The sequence below is a fragment of the Phalacrocorax aristotelis genome, chromosome 12 (genome assembly GCF_949628215.1).
Source record: "Phalacrocorax aristotelis chromosome 12, bGulAri2.1, whole genome shotgun sequence".
Taxonomy (NCBI): Eukaryota; Metazoa; Chordata; class Aves; order Suliformes; family Phalacrocoracidae; genus Phalacrocorax; species Phalacrocorax aristotelis.
Window position 1 is genome coordinate 6,710,642 of NC_134287.1, and position 21,465 is coordinate 6,732,106.

Genomic DNA, 21,465 nt, shown 5'->3' on the forward strand with positions numbered 1-21,465 from the left:
TGCCTACTATTTTGTATAGTATTATATTTGCTCACAGAATCATGGGAAGACTATTCAAATAATTAAAAATTATTGAAACATTTCAGCAAAAGTTTTTACATCTATCATGTCTAAAATTGTTTAGATTTTAATTTAAAAATCCCACGTTCAAAACGATTTTAACCTTGGGCAATCACAACTATCAATTTTTATAGTTACTGAAAATATAAATATTTTAGCAAACATTCACTTTTTATTAAGAAAAAAATCAGAAAACCCCTATAACATAGACCTCTCAAATACTTCTCTGCCTAAGGTAGCTACACAGCACTCAACAGATGACATTCTTTCTTTATATGATAATAAACCACCAATTCCTTAAAAATTTCTGCACTGCAAAAATGGAAATTTGTATTCAGCCCTTACCAGAACCAGCTTTATCATGAGGTTTTCTGCCTATTATACATTGGCAGTCACCTTATCTGCAGAGCATAAGCAGAAGCACCACAAGCAGCTGAAGGGCAAGATGTGCCTGACAGCTTCTTTTGTCAAGAGACGAGAAAGGAAAAATTTAAAACTGGCCCAAAATATCAAAAGATTAGTTTAAGTGATAAGCAGTGCATTAGTACATTATTGGGAAAAGAAACACATTACCTGATTAGTTTCTAATGCATTGCCTTCCTCTAGAGAAAACAGAATCAATGGAAAAATGAATCCTAAGAGAAGGGACATAATAAACAATAAAGGAAAGAGAAATAAAAATGTCATAGAAGAGATTGAAAAAGTAGTGAGAGAGAAATGGGTGAAAACAGTCCTGATTATATTAATTTGTAGTGATTCTTCTAGATTAGCTCAATCAATAAGCAAATTCCTCACAGGCAAGGCTTCAGAAGGTCTGATTTAACTTCTAAGGAATTCTTAGGCAAAAAAAATAGTGACAGATTATTTTTTAAAAAGACATTATTCAAAACATTGTAAGGAGTAGTATTTAAAAAAGAAAGAGGATGACATTGTGATTTGCTGTCAGAGCACATGGATTTCACAGAGTAGCTGGTGTTAAAACAAATTGCAACTCCTTCATACAAGATTCTTCTCTTATTATGGATTTGTGTATATCCAATGCTCTGGGAAGTCAATCAGGAGACATGGCCTGTCCATCCTCTGGCAATAATCACTGAAGCAGGATTTACTACTGTAATGCTCCCGTACTTTGCCATGGATTGGATAACAGGTACAGGTCTGATGGATTCACTACTCTAACTCTCTTCCTACTCTACAAGTCTCACAACCTGTAGGAATACAACAAATTCCAACAAGTTTGTCTGACTACACTTAGATATGATCAACCTGAAAATGCAGACGCTTCTTTCAAACAGCGTGAGATTTGTGCCTTTTAACAAAACATAGCCACATAACCAGCAAAGCTTTCTGTGATCAGGCAGGCAGGAAGAGGATTTACTCCAACAAACAGTAGTCTAACACTAAACATTTATCTTGCTGCTTAAGGGTTATAAGGTGCTTGTACTTCAAAATAAGTACTTAGGAGCCAATACCATAGGAAAATATAAACAGATATAAGATGACAAAAGCAGCTGGGTATCTTGACACGTGCTGTCAGCAGCTTTATGAAAATTTTATGCACCTGAGGCTCCTCACTGATAAGTTTTTCTTCATTCAGCTCTGTAGACTTACATGCTTGTTTACTCTACAGAGATAATATCTGAGGAATTAATATGTATTTTTATTAAATTTTATGCTGCGCTCTGCCTGGCTTGGCTGTACAACCCTGTTATGGGACATAGTTCCAGTAAATTTATACTCACTTCATTTCAATTTTATTGCTGTTTATCCATCATAAAAAAATACCTGAATAATTTCTCATATCCTTTCATTTTATTATTTTTTCATTTTAAATTTATTTTTGTTTAAGGGTGCAAAGGACTGTAGGATAATTACTAAGAGAGCTACTATTATGTAACAGTACGAAACTGTATAAAGACATCTCAAAGATGTCATGGTCAAGCAAATTACCCTAAGTATGCATTTAGACTCTGAAACCTTCCTAGCAATTTCTGCACATTGCATTTTGCAGAAGTCCCTTTCAGCTGTAACACAGCTTTTGGAGCTATAGCAATGCCACGTGATAAAAAGGGTACAGCATTTTTCAGTATGTAGTTCCACAATTAAAATTATCTACCTTACTCCTTATTGGGATAATGAGAGGTCAGCCAGTCCTCCTGCATGGCTTCACAGAAGAAAACACTCAACCAGAATGAAATAACAAGGTGAGATGGAGAAAAAGGGAGAGGAAAAATGTCTATGTTTTCAAGACTGATTAAGCAAATAAAGACAAAGTTATTCTACATGGCAGCAGTATTATAGAATGAGCCTCTTACACTCCACAGGAAAATTTTTGGGAAAATCTGGAGAGTGTACATGTGTTAAGAATGTGTACAAGGGACAATCAAGAAAAATTAGAACAAGTTATTAAAAGTCTTAATTTAAAGTAAATGAATAAATTGTACTCAGATATTTCTGTTGATACTTTTCTTCATAACTAAGTGGCCTGAATTCAATTTGGCTGAGTTAATTCAATTCAGCTGAACTGAATTAAAGCTACTTTGATTCTGGATAAAGATGCCTACTTAGGGTTTCATTTAAACACTTTCAAAATTCATTCAGGTTAATCTTCCCCAGTGTCTGCATGTAGACCATACCCTTAACCTGAGTACAAAGGGAAATGAAGCAATAATGCATGGAGTGCCACTATAAACTGTTATGTCTAAAATAATCTCTTCAGCAACTCAGAACTTATTGCTTTTTAATGAATTTTAATGCATTATTTCGATTTTGATGCATTATTTCAATACATATATATATACATATATATGACACCTATAGAGGGGAGAGGCTTGCGCTCTCTCAAGCCCTTTCAACAGTTAAGAAAAATGGAGCTGTTCCATTATTTCTTCTTTGCAAATCAGCATGGTCTGCTTTCACAACAGCACAAGAGAACGCACTAGCAAAGCTCATGACACGAGAAAAGGAGTTCTTAAGAGTTCTAGCACTAGAAAAATGTTCCTACACTTTTTTCTTCTTCATAGTTGTGTGAAGACATCACCATAGCTGTACATGAAATCTGTAGCCTGTTCCCTTCTTGCACTGATGATGATTAATTTAGTGTCCTAAGGTTGTGAACCTCACTCCAGTACTTGTTCACTGAGCTGAATAAACATCTCCTCCCTGACTCTCCAGGTTATATAACAACTACACATGACACATCTGCACATTTTGCCTACAGAAGGTATATTTAATTTTTTGATTCTCCTACCCACAGCCCAGTTGCAGAAAACCCATTTCATTTCAAAAGAAGTTTATTCTCAGATCCTAATAATTATAAAAGCTTCCATTATTTCGACTGAAATATAAGGCCAATCAATTTTACTATTGTACCACTTAAAAGGATACTGCCAAATCAGCAAATACATGGTAGCTTCTATCAACTGTATCCATGTTCCTGAAAAAGGAAGGCATATTGGCAAGAAAATCATCATCTAGGTGCCTTACTCTTCCTAGTGGTAACAGTGTTTTAGAAGAAACAGGATTGCCAGGACATGTCTGCTACATAAGCAACTGCTACTAGCATAAGCCTGATCAAAGACATTATTGTCTATCAAGGATGAGCAGATAATTATGAGAAGCAACTGGTTACCAGCTCACGCTTATAGTGTCTCGATAGTTACTGAATTATCTAACTTTCACTGATTTAAGTTTGACATCCCTGAGCCTAATGCTAGGAAAAAAAAGACAACCTTTTAGAGTTTTTAAAATTAAGATAAAAAGCAGTGCCCTAGTCACTTTATGTTTGCTTTGTTTTTTATAAAGTGATAACAAACTGGGTACGATATTTCCAGGAACTCACAGATCATTAGCTAAACTAAACAGAAACTCCTTTTTCAGTGCAGTGATTCCATTGGGATTATACAACGGTAAATCAAGACAAAATAGTACAGCAGTAGGTTTTCTGAGTATTTATTGCAGATAGTCAGCTACCAATAGATTTTAACATTCACTGCTAGTTTTCAATTATATCTAGAGTGATGTTCCACGCTTAAATGAATCACCAAGATAAAAATCACTGAGAACCACTGTAGTAAAAGGTACCCAGTCAGTCTGATCCTCTGAAAGTTCCTTCCTTAAAGAAACTCTAGCAATTGTACTGTGGAGAAAAACTTAATGCTGAAGCTTGATTCTGCCGTTTGATTTGATTTGTTATTTGGCAGAATTAAACTAAGCTACTCTAAGGGTAAGATGCACTTTATTTCAAATACACTACATACATTCTCACATACACTCCCATTAGACTTTTACTTACTACAGACTTCACTTAAATCAAACATGAAATTTCTGAAAAGCAAGGATTAAAATATAGATGCCAAATCAATCAAGTACACTTAAAGCCTACAGAGACTGAAAACCATCGTTCTGGTGAACAGGAGCTGTTAATAAATAATAAATATTTTGGAATGCATGTTTAATCCTATTTTATGTGGAAATTAAGAATGTACACATTTAAATGATCAGTACCACTTAAATAGTGTATTTGATGTTCTGTGGCATTTCTGTAGATGACTGCTATCATCGGAAGTGTGGCAATAAAGGCTGAAGAAACACAACGTAGCTGTAAATAACTCTTCAGTTCAGCAAGTCTGATATTATATGCAACTTGGATAGTCTATATTTAGTAAGAATTTCAAATCTGTTAGACACTTTACACAGTACTGATCAAAGTGAGCTTACGAAATACAGGAGGCTTTCTGTAATAAAATGTCACAGGAATGTTTTGTTTTTTTTTTTTAAAGTGTCAAGTCCTAAGTTTACTCTTTTTCTTTCAGAGTAGCAGCATATGCTGGTCAGTGAAGCATATACTACACAGCTGTTACATCTATGTCTGACCTGTACATATTGAATTAGCCATTGTGTTTTTCAACCCTGGTTCATCAGAATTTTGGTCTGAGGGGCTGTAATCTACATTTAGCAACAGAAAACAATTCAGTGTTATCTTGCCTATCCATAATTCATAGCCTCCAGTCTGTTTTGATCTAAAACAATTGGCCAACTTTTTCTTTTATTATTTTAAACAGTAACACAGGGCATATGAAAAAATTCAGTACAAGGATTAATGGCAGAAAACATTCAGGACTGCAGTTTGATACTGTATAAATATATATGTGCACGCACACAGAGAGGATGTTAACAGATGTGGGATTTTTAACAATCACTCAGGTTTTTACATTTGCATTCATGGCACATTAAGAAAGAGAATTATTTCTATGTCTAAGAACAAATAAGAACATATAATAATTCAGTGAATAAATGAAAGCAAGTATGGTACTGTAAGATCTGATCCACTAAGATGTCTCAAAACTTCAGATATTTTTTTTTTCCCAAAGAAGGAACCAGTTTCCTGTATTGACAATCTTCCGGATATAGTCTGTTCAGGAAATCGATAAGGCATACAAAGGTGGATATAAAAAGAGAAATACCACTGCGTTTCCTTTTCTTTCTATATTTTTTTCCCAAAGCATCTAGCCTACTAGATTCCTACTAGAGGCAGGAAACAAGGCTAAACTGAGCTTTGGACTGACCCTTTGTGTCTCTGCTTATATCCCTAAATTCAACACTTTTCACAAACATTTAACAGAACATTAGATTCAAGTTTCTTACTGAAGCACTGAATATTTCTAGCTATCGTAAGTACAGTTGTAACTTCTGATTAGTATTTTTTAAATTACTTTTTAGTAACTCATCAATAACAATAGAAAAAAAACGGTGCAAGGCCTGAATGAAGAGTAATTTAAGATCTCTCAAGTTCATTAAGGAAATATAATTGTCTGTATTGCATCATTAAGTTCTCTCGCAAACTCTCAGAAACAAAGCAAAGCTGCGTATGAGTTTCAATCCCTAAAAAAAGGTAGAGAAGCAAATTAACTTCACTTAGAATGGCTGTGTATAAAGCCATACAGTTAATATCTATTTAGAATTCCTTCCTCTGTAAAACAGAGCATAAGTGCTTCATTAAAAACTACTCTGGCATTAAAACCAGCAAGTTCCTTCACTGATGATTTGGAAACTCAATTAACACCTGTAAATTCCTGCACTGACAGTTTGGGAATACAATAACAATAATTTAGAATAAGGAATGAATTCTTATGTAGAACTATGGAATTTTGAAGATGTGATTTTTATAACTCACAGTCAGGAAGTTATGCTATGATCAGACCTGTACTTTTTCAGGTCCGTATGTACTATGTTAAATAACAGTACAACTAATTTACAACCTTTCCTTTATCTATTTAATACATATTATGCTAACCTTACATAAATCAATAATGCGGGAAGAGATCCCACTATGATCATGAATCAGCATATCAACATTCATTAGTTAAAAGTCAATTTCTCATTGAGATTTGCTCAAGAAATGCTATGCACAACTTTGTGAGACGCCCACTGGGACAGTAGTCGTGCAGTAACACATGGCATTCAGTCTAAAATGGCAGACAAGAATGAACAATGACAGTCTCAGTCAACCCTCCTAATAACACAAGTCTTGTCATCAGGTTTTGTTTGTGGTTTGTTTTTTTTTTTTAAAAAACAAATGAAAAACTCTCTCCTCCCCCATCACCAAACCTCTCCATCTTCCCACACCCTTCAACAATACACATTTTAACAGAACAGAGAGCGATCTCATGATGACTGTAAACCAACAAACTGATTCAACTGAGATAACTATTTCCCCCCTCTCCTTCCCTCACTCTTTTCTGCTTTGTTTCCCCTCTTTATTTTTTCAGGATACATCCCCAAAGTTCAGAAAATAGATCAAACTCAAATACCTTACAGGCACCATAAACACATAATATTACTTGTCCATGTGTGCACGATTCCTTCCCAGAATAACTTGTGCTAACCTCATACACACAGGAACCAGGACTCCAGTCCCCAAAACCATAAAAACTGCTTAAAAATGCTGTGATAAAATTGTTTATAGACACGGAGGTGTATGTGCATATGTGCTCGTAGATGCACACAAGTTTACCATTCTTTTCATACAGTAGAGAATGCCAGAACTTTACCTTGATTTTTAAAACACTTTAAAAAATGTCTCACATCATTATTTCATCTGTGTACTTTTAGTGACTATCACTGTATTACATCAACAACTACTGCCAGAAAATTTTTTACTTCACAGATTTTTATATATATTTTTAGACTGATGAGTCAGAATATGCTAGATACTTCTGGATTCACCATGATACAAAACATCTCTCAAGATCTACAAAGTGATAACAGTCAATAAAATAAGGAAATATTGAATCCTTTAACCCAAAAAAGAAACTTGACAGATTTCTACTAGTATTGTCATGCCTTTTTTTGGAAATAACAATAAAATAGGGGAGAATTCTTTCTCCCAGCTAAGCTCACCAAAAACACAGAAACAGCATTCTGCCCAATTTCCTTGTAAGCAGGAAGGCAATATTGGCAGTAGTATTTTAACTCCGATTTCACTTCCAGTGTCATGAAGACAGTTCTGAAGCATACTAGTCTTTTCATGAATCAACTCATTGATATAGTAGTCTCTTCATAAGTCAGTTTAAAAGAGGTATTCTACGTAATTGCACCCCTGGGTCTACACTGTGCTTAAAATACAGAGATAACATACCCACTTCCTGGACTGAAACGTTGCATTCCGTTAATGACTTCAACTACATATTCAGTAATGACTATCTATCTGGCTCTATATATATACATAGCCTCTGGAAAACTCACACAACAGAAGAATTATAGCATCTTAACTACCACATAGAAAATGGCACAGATTAATTTCTCTACATCCACAAAACCCAAAAAACAATCTTTGATACATGACCTCATATACTGTTGCATTTTCCCTGAGCAGGTCAGATCCTTAAGAGGAGCTCCAGCCAACACTGTCACTTTTGTAAGGAAAAAGACTGTACCTTTCACGTGAGCACCTTTATGCCATGTGCAGGGTTTGAATCCTCCAAAAGGAACCTCCTCACCTCTGTGCCACTGGCCATTTCCCCCTGATTATCATATACAGCTGGAGACTGGAAAGTCAGGAAACAATTAGAGTTTCTAGGAGATGAACCCACATTCAGAAAAAAAATTCCAGCCATATCACCTGCTAATCATCAAGGCAATATATTTGAGTGAACTCTCTGTCATTGTCAAACTATTTGTAGTCCAACATAAGCCAACAAGAATCAAACCAACCCAGAAAAAAAACAAACCACCTTTACACACACTTCTACAGTTACTAAAACTATCCCTTTAGAAACGTGAAATGCCATCTGTAACAACAAAATAGGTAACAATTAGCTAAACAACCGTGTAGTAAAAAAGTTTTTGAGAAACAAAATGTAATGATTTCTTTTATGTTGAAGTATGTTCTCTTAGCCAGCATCAATTTCCTCAGTGAAAATAAAATAGGCATTAAAACAAATAATTTAGAAAAGAGTAGCTGAAAATATTCAACTGATATACAATTCTATTAAAAAAAGTAAAATGTTGATTAATAGCACAGTAAGAAAATTAGAGTTGGGGTATAATTCCTCAAATGTCAATTCAGACATGGGAATTTCACTAGTACTCAGTATTCTGCTTGTTCATTATTACTTTTGTACCATTAAGTTAACTTAAAAGACGTTCTAACAACTAATGTACTGTGTTATTAACTGTTACAGTGTCAGTGTGCTTTTGTTATGAGATTTATCTTAATTACTGTACAAACTATTATTTAACAGAAGAATGCACACGAAGGACTCCAATAGTTTATAACCAGGAAACTAATCTTATAGTGCCCTTTGGGAAATCCCAAAGAGAACTTTTCTGTAACAACAGCAATGGTGCAGAAAATCAGAAGGAAACAGTCTTTTACCCAACTACTGTGGATGAGAGGGTGACAGCATATCTCTCAGATATATATTGACAGCATACATAAAATCAAAATGATTCATGTCTGTCCAGGAACAGACAAGAAAGCAAATGTGAGTTGAAATAACAGAATTTTATATCAAATACAAGTTGGTAATTTTCACAGGCTTGTATTTAATCTCTTAACAGTCCAAACTGTACCTAGCGTTAAAAGAGAACCAGTTAAATAACTTTAAGTTTTAAACATAATACATGTCTCTGAACCATCAATACCATAAACAATGAAATTCAGAAAACATTTCCAAATGGCTGATGTTATTTGCAGAATAAGCTTTTTTTCTGCTGAAAGAGAAGTGGCAAAGGGCATGATAAGAAAATAAGGGACATGAACTTGTAATTACACATTTTAAAGTTTGTTCTAAGCACCTATGAAACAGAAAAAAGCGATAAAATAAATTTTTCCTACTTTCAAAAAACATAATGTATATTAATTTTTACATGTTAAAACTTATGTTAAACAAATATAAGAATTGTAGAAACCCTTCTGTATACCTCACATAGTTGACATTTTTCATACATGCATGTGTAGTATTTTGGCAGTCTTTCATTTTCTCAATGTTTAGAAAGGTCTACAGGAGCAGGAGAGCCATCCACGTTATAAAAGACTATGGAACCATGTGCAGAGAAAAGAAGGTACATTGAACACAGAACACCAAACTACAAATGCTGATGATGTCATAGTAGGCATAAATATATAAAGACATTGTTTGAGAAGGAATAGTAGTAAGAGGTATATATACACAAATGTGTGATTTCATTATTCTGGAAGAAAGAGGGGCAGTTTGTCTTGTCTGATTTTGATTTTGAAGTTAAACCCTTCTACTCAACTGAACGACAAGACATTTCAGCCTTTTCCATAGCTAGTTCTCAATGGGCAATCTAAATACACCTGCAAGCAAATTAATGCCTGCATGGAAACTAGTAGTTTATATATCATATAGCAGCAATTCAGAATAAGTGGAATTTCTTCCCAGATCTTTTCTTAATATTAAATGCTTTTACTTAGTTTAAATTTATTTTAAAACAAGGACTCAATTGCTGTAATAAGAGAGATGCCAACAGCTACTTTTCCATACCTCCTAGATATTATGTCTAAGAATGAAGAAAATACAAAAAAATTTAAATGTAAAAACCATAATTAATACGATTATTTAGAATATTGAATAGACACTATACGTCTAGATAAATTCTAAATCATAATAAAACCCATTATAGGATACAATTTAGAACTATATTTTAAAGATAAAAACCCATGTAGAATAAATATAAAAGGGTGGGACACGTAAAATATAATAAACTTTAAAAACCCTACATCACACAGGGCCAACAACCTACCCATGGAGAAAGAAGAACAGACCTAAATTCCCAGAGCAAATTCTGAAATTAATATCAATATCCAATACAAAAAGAGCAAAACGCTTTGGGAGCTAAGACATACAAAGAAAAGAACAGGGAAAAGAGAAAAATGGGCAAAAATAGACAGTTCCTAAAGGAAAAGTAACAGGGCAAATACTGATGTGTAACACGAAGTGTCTTGGTCTGGATGCTTAATCATTACATCTTTTACGATACTTGGAGGAAAAATATTTTGAAACCAAAATAAGCTATGTTGTTATGTGTTGTGTATGCATTGACCCCAGTGTCTCACTATAATATGCCAACATACACATATAAAACTGAGAAAATAACTTTTGTTTGGTGGTGCCCAGCCTCACTTGGCAGTGGGTTTTTTATTGCATGTTTTCTGCAGTTGTAAAAACTACAGTTTCAGAAAAAGAAAACGATAATCTTGTACTAATCTGTATGACACAGACATACTCAAAGTTCATCATGTTTGATGAGGGAAGTGCTGTAATACTCTCTAAGAAGCAATGTGTGCTGGGGAATTAGAGGAAGTCATGATGGAAATGATGATGCCAACATTATTCATGTTACATTTAAGACAGCTATCAATTCATTAGTTATTAAACTCTAGAGGAAAAAAAACATACAAACTACCCTAACGAGATACTGTGGCACCCTGTAGTATAGTAGTATTTTGTTGGGTATGTTGCCTGGTATTTTGTTAAAATGGTGTATGTGGTTATGGAACATTTCAGTGTGAAACTTCTCAAGACGAGACTGAAAAACATTTGTGCAATTTTTTAATGTAGAAGTGAATGAAAGAAGATCTGGACTGGGAACATTTGGTCTGATAGACTGGACTAGAAAAATTAATCAAAAGTAGCCATCTCCTGTGCAAGCTGCAGGAAGTATTTTCATTTTGTTTTACTTTTTAATTGTGTTCACAAATTCTATACATCACTTTGAATTCTAAATTTCCTTAGCTGATCTTATTGCCTTGAAAAATTCTGTACACGTGCATCCTGAACATGGAAAAATGTATCTTAAATGGATAAGCAACTCAATGAGATGAGTAACAATAGGCACATGCTTAAAGGAAAGTACTTTCCTAACCAGGTTCACAGGTGGTTAGAATATACATACCATTACTAATTGCCAGTGCAAGAGGAAGGTCCCTGTTAATGAAAATGTACGATATAAGTAGGTAGAAGAGAAGTTTTTAAATGCTATTATTGCTTTTGTTTCACTGAAAGAGGACAAAGTATTGCTCAAATCTTAGCCAAAACTAATTGGTTTTGCTGAAGTACAGTAGGAAACCATTTTGAAACCTATGGCTGCATAACCGCACATCTTACACCCTGGCTTTGACACTTCCAATATAAATTTTAATCATTATTTCTATAAGAATTAGTTTTTGCATTAATGAGAAAGTTATAATTATTGCACACTCTACTAAGCAGCTTCCAGATGGATATAATTAACTATTTATACAGATCGTGAACATTTCACATATAGTGGATTGCAGGACCTATCTTCTGCACCTTCAAACTTTCCTCTTCACAATTCCTTTTTGGGTTTTTAATTTTGTGCTTTATCCTACCCCAAAATGCTTTGTCACTTGTTGGTGGAAATTTTGCATTAAGTTCTTTTCCACACTCCTGTTAACTTTTACGTATGAATTTATTATAGTTTATACATTATTTGTATGGTCTGACATTCAAAATTTATTTTATGCTAGAAAAAACCTTTTCTTACATACTGATTGTATATTTTCCATTAAGTACTCGAGACAAGAATATTTCTAAAATTATATAATATCTCAAAGTGGCATAAGCAAGTAAACATAGGATTTTGTCAAAGCCCTTAAGAATTTTTTTTTGTGGTTTGCATGTCTAGTAGCAATCACAGTACCGATTTAACTTTTAACATTTTATCAGACGGACATCACCTGTAATACAACCTGACAAATCAAAAGGTCAGTCTGGATCAGAGCAAGAAATAAATAGAATTGAAAAGTTAAATGGAATACATGGAGAATATTATGAGGAATTCAAATTTCAGAAGTCAGGGATTACATGTGAAAATAGAGATTTTTGAAACTTTGAAACTTAACTTGCTAATTCATTCATGTGTCGGAAGAATAACCAAAGAGAGGAGAATACTTCTTGTTTGACATTTTCAATGACGCTGAAACTGTAAATTATATTAACAAAATGCTTTCTTTTAAGTCCAAGCATGAACACTGAATCTACGGTCCCCTCTAAACTACACATTTCATTATGATAGTACAGGAGGTCTAAAAGTTCATTTTATGTTGCAGTAATTTTAGTGAGTCAAAGAAGGGTTAACTGTATATAACTGATTATCTTTGCACTAGAGATAGTTTAGAGGATGAGGCTGGAACAGAGATTAGGTTCAAAGTATGCTTCAGGTCTAATATCAAATGGGAACCAGACACTGGATTCGTACTGAATGGCACTAAAATTTCATAAGCTGTTCTCACATTGTCTGAGTTCAAATGTTACAGCAGCCTTGTTGGTGTGTCATTATTGCGATGTCCTTCTACCACAGCCAAGTCACGGGACAGAGCTGTGCCTTGGGAGCATTCCTGTGACAGGATCTCTGTCTAGAGTCCCAGGCTGGGAAGATGCCCTTCAGCCTACTTAAACAGAGGTGAAAACAACCACTGTGTCAAAATACATCGCTCTATCAAAAATTAGGAAGATATATCAGCCATTTTTTTTCACCCAGTAGAGTCCTGTCAGGCAGCAAAAGTCCTTACTAACAGCAGAAATGGGATCCACTAGAAAGCATCAGGGTCTAAATCAGAAGAAACTTTTGCTTTGCAATAGTGATAAATGATTCTTTTCAAAGTTTAAGAGTCAGCATTAGATTTAAAGATAAAAATTTGCATATAAAACTGCAATAATATTTTGCTTTAGGGTATTTGGAAACCCTGCAAGTTAGTCTATAAAAGACCTACCACATATTTGAAAAATAAGTGGATATACATATATTTGCACAGTTATCTCCTGAATTCCTCTGAATGGTGAATCTCTTTCAGTGCCTTTTAAATTATTTAATTTTCAAAGTTTATTCTTTTTCAACTGTTTTTTTACCTAATTCTTCCCTTTTTGGGGGCCCTCTATCCCATAATAACCGGATCAGGTTAAATTGTGTAGACAACCACTGACTAAATTTGTATCAGTTTCCTACCATTGCCAGGAAATATCACTATGGGTAAACTAAAAAAGCTTTCATTGTATTATTAACATAGTTAGTGATCATCTGCTTCAGTCTTCTCCCAACAACTACCCACAAATTGCTTAATGAGTATTCACTTTTTTAAGTTATTACTGTAATTGGTTAGCAACAGATGGCATAAACAATTGTTTATGCTTAGGAGCAGAAGATTTACAATATTCTGTATTTGAAGAGGGCTACGCTTTTTAGCACAAAAATATAGAAACATTCTCTTTTATTAAGGTTTTTAAGGACAACTTTTCACATTTTTATTAGAAGTAAACTAGATTTTTAATTACCATTTCTACTTAGTGATTTTCATTACATTTTTTTTCTTCTTTATGATTAATCCTATGCTAAATAGTGGAAGATTCTAAGAATAATTTCAGCATCTAAGATGAAGTTCTAGAGAGTCAGACATAATAATGAGTATTACTTTACAATATAGTGACTAAATGTTGGTAAATATAACAAGCAACTCCCACCTCCATCTTGAATTCTCTATTTTCCTGAACTTTGCAATGGACAATCAAGTAGGTATAATCTTTGCCTCTATTGAGCAAATATAGAAATCATTTTGCTAGTGGATGATGAAAGAATCCCATTTTTTGTTATCGTTACAATTCTACAGATCATTCTATTAAACAATGAAGAAATGCAACCCATTTCAGAATGAATTATAGGAGTGCTTAGCCTAAAAGTTCCAGAGAACAACAGTGAATGAAAACATCTTGTTTTTCAGGATTAAGTAAAAGGAATGTATTCAGTCTGTTTATTCACATATCACATTTAAAATCTGAGTAAGCCTTAGTGTTCAAACCTAAAGCCATGCAACTAACATTTAGCTGAATCTAGAATCTCCTGTATAATATTATAATTATAATATTTACAATTTCATATACAGGTGATAATTAGTGATCCACCTAATAAAGTCACTTCTGTCAGAAGATCCATCACGTACTTCAAAATTGCTTTGCATTGTAATAAGTTTATTTTCTTTCTTTTAGCTTCTTTCTTTGTGTAGCCAGTAGAGTTTCACTTCTGTACACTGTATAAAGTCAGCTAGGTTCAAAATACATTACGAAAAATTTTATTAAGATCTTTATATAGTGACATACTGCCAACATATTAGGAAGCGGCTTCAAAGAAATATTCTAACTTATTCTGTGTATTTGACACATGCATGCTGATAGGAGAGAACAGAAATTAGCATTTATGGTAGAACTCTTTATAACAGGAGAGAGACACAATTGCTTGACCAGCAAACTTTCAAGACATTCATTTACTAGAAATGATGGTACTCAGTATTTGAAGGAATACAAAATATATTAGTAGCGCTGATGAAGAAAACTTTCCAATTCATAATCTGTTGGACGCGGAGGGGAACATCTCCACCGAGGATGAGGAAAAGGCTGAGGTACTTAATGCCTCCTTTGCCTCAGCCTTTAACAGTCAGACCAGTTATCCCCAGGGTATTCAGCCCCCTGAGCTGGACGGCAGGGATGGATTGCAGAATAAACCCCCCCATAATCCAGGAGGAAGCAGTTTATGACCTGCTGCTCCACCTGGACACGCACAAGTCTATGGGGCCAGATGGGATCCACACAAGAGCACTGAGGGAGCTGGTGGAGGACCTCACCAAGCCACCCTCCATCATTTACCAGCAGTCCTGGTTAACAGGGAGGTCCCAGACGACTGGAGGCTTGCCAGTGTGACACCCAACTACAAAAAGGGCCAAGAGGAGGATCCGGGGAGCTACAGGCTGGTCAGCCTGACCTCGGTACCAGGGAAGATTATGGAGAGGTTCATCTTGAGTGAGCTCACCAGGCAAGTGCAGGACAACCAGGGGATCAGGCCCAGCCCGCAGGGCTTCAGGAAAGGCAGGTCCTGCCTGGCCAACCTGATCTCCTTCTATGACCAGGTGACCCACCTGGTGGATGAGGGAAAGGCTGTGGATGTGTCTACCTGGGCTTTAGCAAAGCCCTTCACACTGTCTCCCACAGCATCCTGCTAGAGAAGCTGGCGGCTCATGGCTTGGGCAGGTGTACTCTTTGCTGGGTAAAAAACTGGCTGGATGGCCGAGCCCAGAGCGTTGTGGTGAATGGAGCTAAATCCAGTTGGCGGCCAGTCACGAGTGGGGTTCCCCAGGGCTCAGTGTTGGGGCCAGTCTCGTTTAATGTCTTTATCAGTGATCTGGATGTGGGGATCTAGTGCACCCTCCGTCAGTTTGCAGATGACACCAAGTTGGGTGGGAGCGTGGATCTGCTCGAGGGTAGGAAGGCTCTGCAGAGGGACCTGGGCAGGCGGTATTGATGGACTGAGGTCAACTGAATGAGGTTTAACAAGGCCAAGTGCCGGGTCCTGCACTTTGGTCACAACAACCCCTGCAATGCTACAGGCTTGGGGAGGAGTGGCTGGAGAGCTGCCTGGCAGAGAAGGCCCTAGGGGTGCTGGCTGACAGGTGGCTGAACATGAGCCAGCAGTGGGCTCAGGTGGCCAAGAAGGCCAACAGCATCCTGGCTTGTATCAGGAATAGTGTGGTCAGCAGGAGCAGGGCAGTGATCGTGCCCCTGTACTTGGCACTGGTGAGGCCACACCTTGAATGCTGGGCTCAGGGTTGGGCCCCTCAGTACAAGAAGGACATTGAAGTGCTGGAGCGTGTCCAGAGAAGGGCAACGGAGCTGGGGAAGGGTCTGGAGAGCAAGTCTTACAAGGAGAGTTTAGAGAACTGGGGGGGTTTAGCCTGGAGAAGAGGAGGCTGAGGGGAGACGTTATCGCTCTCTGCAACTACCTGAAAGGAGGTTGTAGTGAGGTGGGGGTTGGTCTCTTCTCCCAGGTCACTAGTCATGGAATGAGAGGAAACGGCCTCAAGCTGCATTAGGGGAGCTTTAGATTGGATATTAGGAAGAATTTCTTCACTGAAAGAGTGGTCAGGCACTGGAACAGGCTGCCCAGAGACGTGGTGGAGTCACCATCCCTGGAGGTATTTAAAAGACGTGTAGACGTGGCACTTCAGGGCATGGTTTAGGAGACATGGTAGTGTTGGGTAAACAGTTGGACTTGATGATCCTAGAGGTATTTTCCAACCTTAATGGTTCTATGATTCTATATAACCCCATATATATTTCTGTATTGATAATACTATCCCTTACATTGCAGAGTGTTTCAGGGTTGCGTCTTGCAGAAATCTTGTATCTTTTAGATCTCTGACATTTGGTTTTCATCTTATGGATGTCAAACCCTTCTCTTTTCAGAGGTAACTTTCTCCTTTCTATGGATAGACATGATAACAGTGTACACAGAAGAAATGATCTGCATTGCAGGAAACAAATTAAACCTGTTCTTCTATTATTAAGATGACTCCTTTTTACCAGAAGATCCTGAGAGCACAAACTACCATATCACTGACTGCATAGTCCATACAGAAGATTAAAATGCACCAAAGAGAAAATAATTTCAATCAAAATACTTGCAAAGTTCAATAAAATAGTAATATTATCCAGAAAAGTATCATTTTGTCATAGAAAGTGTTTCAATATGCCTATTAAACTGAGATTTAGCTGAAGGATAAAAAAAATTCAACTCTGCAATACTTAAATTTAATAACATGCTCAGCCAAATGCAAAATTCCATTTCCTGGTAGATCAAAATTTAATTGTTCTAGTTCATTATTTGATAATAACAGTGTATTTGATTAAAAGGCTTATTTATTATTGGTTTTCTTCAGCTACTACTCAAAAACTCCAATGTAACACTCTCCCTCCATATAAAGCTCAGAAGATAGAGAATGTAATATTATTTAGTGGAAGTAAAGATAATTTCCCTAAAAAACCACATTTTTGAAATGTAAAACCCCCTGACAACACCTCACTAAAACGAGTATTTCCAAATTATTTTAAAGAGATTGCTTACACAGAGAATTTTGCAGAACTGGACCCAGAAATAAAAAGAACAAAACATTTACTCATTTCTATTCACATCCTGCATTCCTGCATTCTGCCTGATTGCATCAATGGGATATCTGTTAGCACAACAAAATATGCTACACCAGTTTAAGGCCACTTATATGTTGGGATTATTCACCAGTTTACAATGCTAACAACACATGAAACATACGTTTTCCAAATCAGTATTCTGCTTAAAGGTACTACTGAAAACAAACTGAAATAGATAAGTTATATTCATGATTGTACTGACTTACCCTGGTAGAAGAATTCACCAAGGAACCGTTCAGATTGCCAGTGTTGCACTTGAAATTCAAATGTTGCTCAGGGTGGTGATTTGCTTCCCAGCTTCCCAAATCATGCACCACTGACTTCTCAGAATTTGCAGATATTTTCTGGAAGGCAGTGCAAGTCATTCCTGTGAAGCTAGATGGCTTGATCATAAAGGCCTCCAGAGCAATATTACGAGATACCTGTGAAAACATTGAAAAGCAGATATGTCACTAACTCATTAAGCATAATTGCATTATTATATGTGCGTTGTGTATTTACTGTATATAGTTTATAAAGGACAGTGCATGTACACACTTCCATACATATTCATAGGCTAAGAAAGAAAACGGAACTTATTTCAAAAACTGACATAGATTTCTACAACAACATAGTGGGTTTGCTTGAATCTTCTTTAGGAATATATCAGTTAATATCAGTCACTATTATATCTGTTTTGCAATTGTGTCATTATCAGCTTCAATTAAATCAATCCTGATTTAAAGCAATACACTTATAAAGATAACTAGCAACAGCACAAGTAGGAATGGTTTAAAAAAAAAGAACAAGGATGTGCTTTGTACCTCAGAAATGAAACAGAAAGCTTCTTAGCTATTTGGTGGATGGATTGGTTTTTTACAGATCTTGTTCCATTAGAATATTGAACAGGAATGACTATATGGTTCAATGCAACACCACGTTATAGGTCTTTGACCTGCCGTTTAGTGAGGTGATGTGTCTAGATGGAGATTGTAGCACAGGGCAGAGATATGCATCTCTATCCTTAAACTAGTATATTCATTCAGCACAGTCCTGCGCATGAGATAAATAGCTCATGTTATAACCAGGTTGACTAGCTTAGACTGGCACCACACTGGTTGGAATATCTGGTTTCTGCTTCCAGGCATAGACTGTTTAGTGTTCTGAGTGTATGTATTTAGCACGTTGATTGCAATGTAATGTAAATGTAACCTAAGTTAAGCCACAAACTAGCAGGTTTATCAGAAGGATAATGTACAAACATAGCAGTTTTATATTGTACTTTCCTTCTGTTTTGCAAGCTAGCAATATAGAAGTACCTTAAATCCACCTAGTAAAAACTGGTGTGAATCTTTCAGAATTTGGGGCATCTTATGAGTTGTGCTGACAAGAAATTACTTCACTGAAGAAAATCACATTAATTCATACTAGTAAATGAATCCGACCAAAATATTTTGCATTAAAAAATGAGGGCAGGGTAGAAGGTAGCCTAACTGCGTAAAAGTCATGGTACCAGAACAAATTAAACCTTACTATGAGACACAGTGCATGACTTGCTGGTGTTCTTTTGGACTTACAAAAAGGTTTTTAAATACACTTTCTTCAGTCACTGATGACTCTGCGTATGTCCAAAATGAAAGTACTGAAGTCTCATTAAGCCATTTGTTTTACTTTTTTTCAAAATCAGACAGATCCAGAAGCTTTCAGTATATTTTTTATACTTGACAAATAAAAGTTATATATCTATTATTTTTATATAAATTATATGTATGTAAGCAATATATATATTACTTCTAAAGTAAAAGTAGCCTGAAGATTCTTTTCAACTGTTTATAAATTCCTAAAACATCACTTCTTTAGATTAAATTTCCACCTCTTCTGTCCTTGCCTGAAGGTGATTTTTTTTTTAATATGCTTGAATAAAAATGCCAAAGATCATTAAGAATCAAATAATTTTTGTATTAACAATCCAGTGGCCATTTATTAAAAAGTCCTAAAACCTGAAACTAGGTTTACATGGATAATTTTTTGTACCATTTGCAGATAGCCTTTCAAGGAGATAAAAAATTTACTGCTTGCAGAATACTATTATCCATGTGACGGGAATCAAGCTATATGACTCAGCTAAAACTCCTGTATGGTAACAGATTTTCTTTAATCTTGGGAAAAGCCACTTAATTATTCATAACTTCATTTTTTATGCTGTAGAATGGAACCCTAGTTCCTTATTACACATTTGTGAGGTGATGGTGAATAAGATGTTTGCTAGATAATGTTGTAATGAGGATTCAAGTGATTTCACAAGAGTAAGCCCTATTTTTAAAATTTTGAATATTAAATTCTTTAAATACTTGGGGTTTTCTGCTCTCAAAATATACCCGTAAAGGCTTGACAATGTTCAAACAGTGTGAAAATGCCATTCTTAGCATATAGAAACAGATGGGTAAAATGCAAGGTAAAACTGTTCATTATGTAGGACTGTAAAATGAATACAAATGGAAACAAGCCATGGTCAGGTACATGTTACAAAAAGCCACAAGCTAATCTTGTCTCTAAGCCGTACAGATACAGAAAATGATGATTTGGCTTCCATTTCCTAAACCTTGGATAAAGGCACCACTCAGTAGAAGGGCCAAAGGGGATTGTTACCTGGGTAAGCCGAGAGCAGTGCCAAAGGCTGCAAAGACTGAGAACACAAACAAAAAGCCATGTTGCTTTAAATATTCTGACAGTCTCGCTGGCTGGAGAATGAAATGAAAACTCTTCAGAAGTGGGTTTGAAAACTACTGCACGTGCCTGACACAGGACCGTTAAGTTTTATAATCAGCTGGAAATCTTCCTTTTCAAACTGCACATCTGACATGTATACACAGAAATAAAATAAAAGCAGGAGCAAAGAAGCACCACCAAACAATACTGAAGGGAAATTAATTTGGGGGTGCTGAGGTGTACAGATCCACCCTGGGAGCTCTCAGTTGCCCAGGGCACCCCCTGCCTTTCTGGCTGTGCCCATTACCTCTGAGGGGTCTCCATCCCCTTCCCGCTGGCCCAGTGTCAAGCTGAGGCTCCTCCAAGGCTTCACTTGCACTCTGTGGTGGCTGCATTGCAGCCTGGCCACCGGCCCTTTTGCCCCAGGCCCACCATTGACCTGGGGCCGGCCTCCTCGCCACGGCCTGGCCTGGCAACCACCGGGCTGTGACTGGGTCCGGTCACCACCACCAGACCCGATCCCCACCTTGATCGGCTGCCTCGTGTTCCCCGCCTGGCCTCATCACCACCACTGAGGCCATGCCCTGGGCTGGGCCTCCTGACAAAGAGCCTTCTGTCTGTATGACTTATCTAAGCTTTTAAATACCATATAGCAAAATAACATCTTTGTTTTACTGTTCCATGGTTATTAAATGAAACATTAAATATACAATATTTTTTATATGTGTGTGTATATATATAGGAAATTATCTAGCATTTGAAAGCTGCTACTGGCCATTCTTCCCGCAGCATGTTTTTTCTGCCATTTGACAGCAAGGGAGACTTAAGAAGATCTAAACAAAGGCATCCATCCTGGTGTTTTTCTGGCTTTGAAATTAGTCATTACACAACCTTATGGAACTGGAAAAACATTTTTGTCTTCCAAAAATGATGTAAAATAACAGTCATGGCTCCCAAGTAGCCTGTCAATGTGTAAGAACACAACCATGCATAAGTTGTGCGACTGACACAGTTTACAGAGGTTCCTTTTTTTCAGGAATTGTATCATCAGCTAGCAGCTACCTAAGCTTTGAGGGTTTTATTTACTGTAAAGCATGGCAAAAAGGTTAGTGACACAGATCTACATCTGAGTACATGGAATTACCGTTTACAGTAATGTCAACAGCTTCCTGAAGCAGTGACAAGAAAAAAATCACCTTTG

General features: G+C 36.3%; 1 protein-coding gene across 2 annotated transcripts in view; it reads right to left on the minus strand.

The window, feature by feature from the left end:
• Nucleotides 1-21,465, minus strand: part of ADGRA1 (adhesion G protein-coupled receptor A1) — a 291,609-nt gene that overhangs the window by 111,350 nt on the left and 158,794 nt on the right. Inside the window, exon 12 of one of the 2 annotated variants that reach the window (XM_075107276.1) lies at nucleotides 17,783-17,998. In XM_075107276.1, coding sequence (XP_074963377.1) covers nucleotides 17,783-17,998 — 216 coding nt within the window. Of the gene's footprint in view, nucleotides 1-17,782; nucleotides 17,999-21,465 lie in introns of those variants that run through there. The other variant, XM_075107278.1, reaches the window with a different exon arrangement.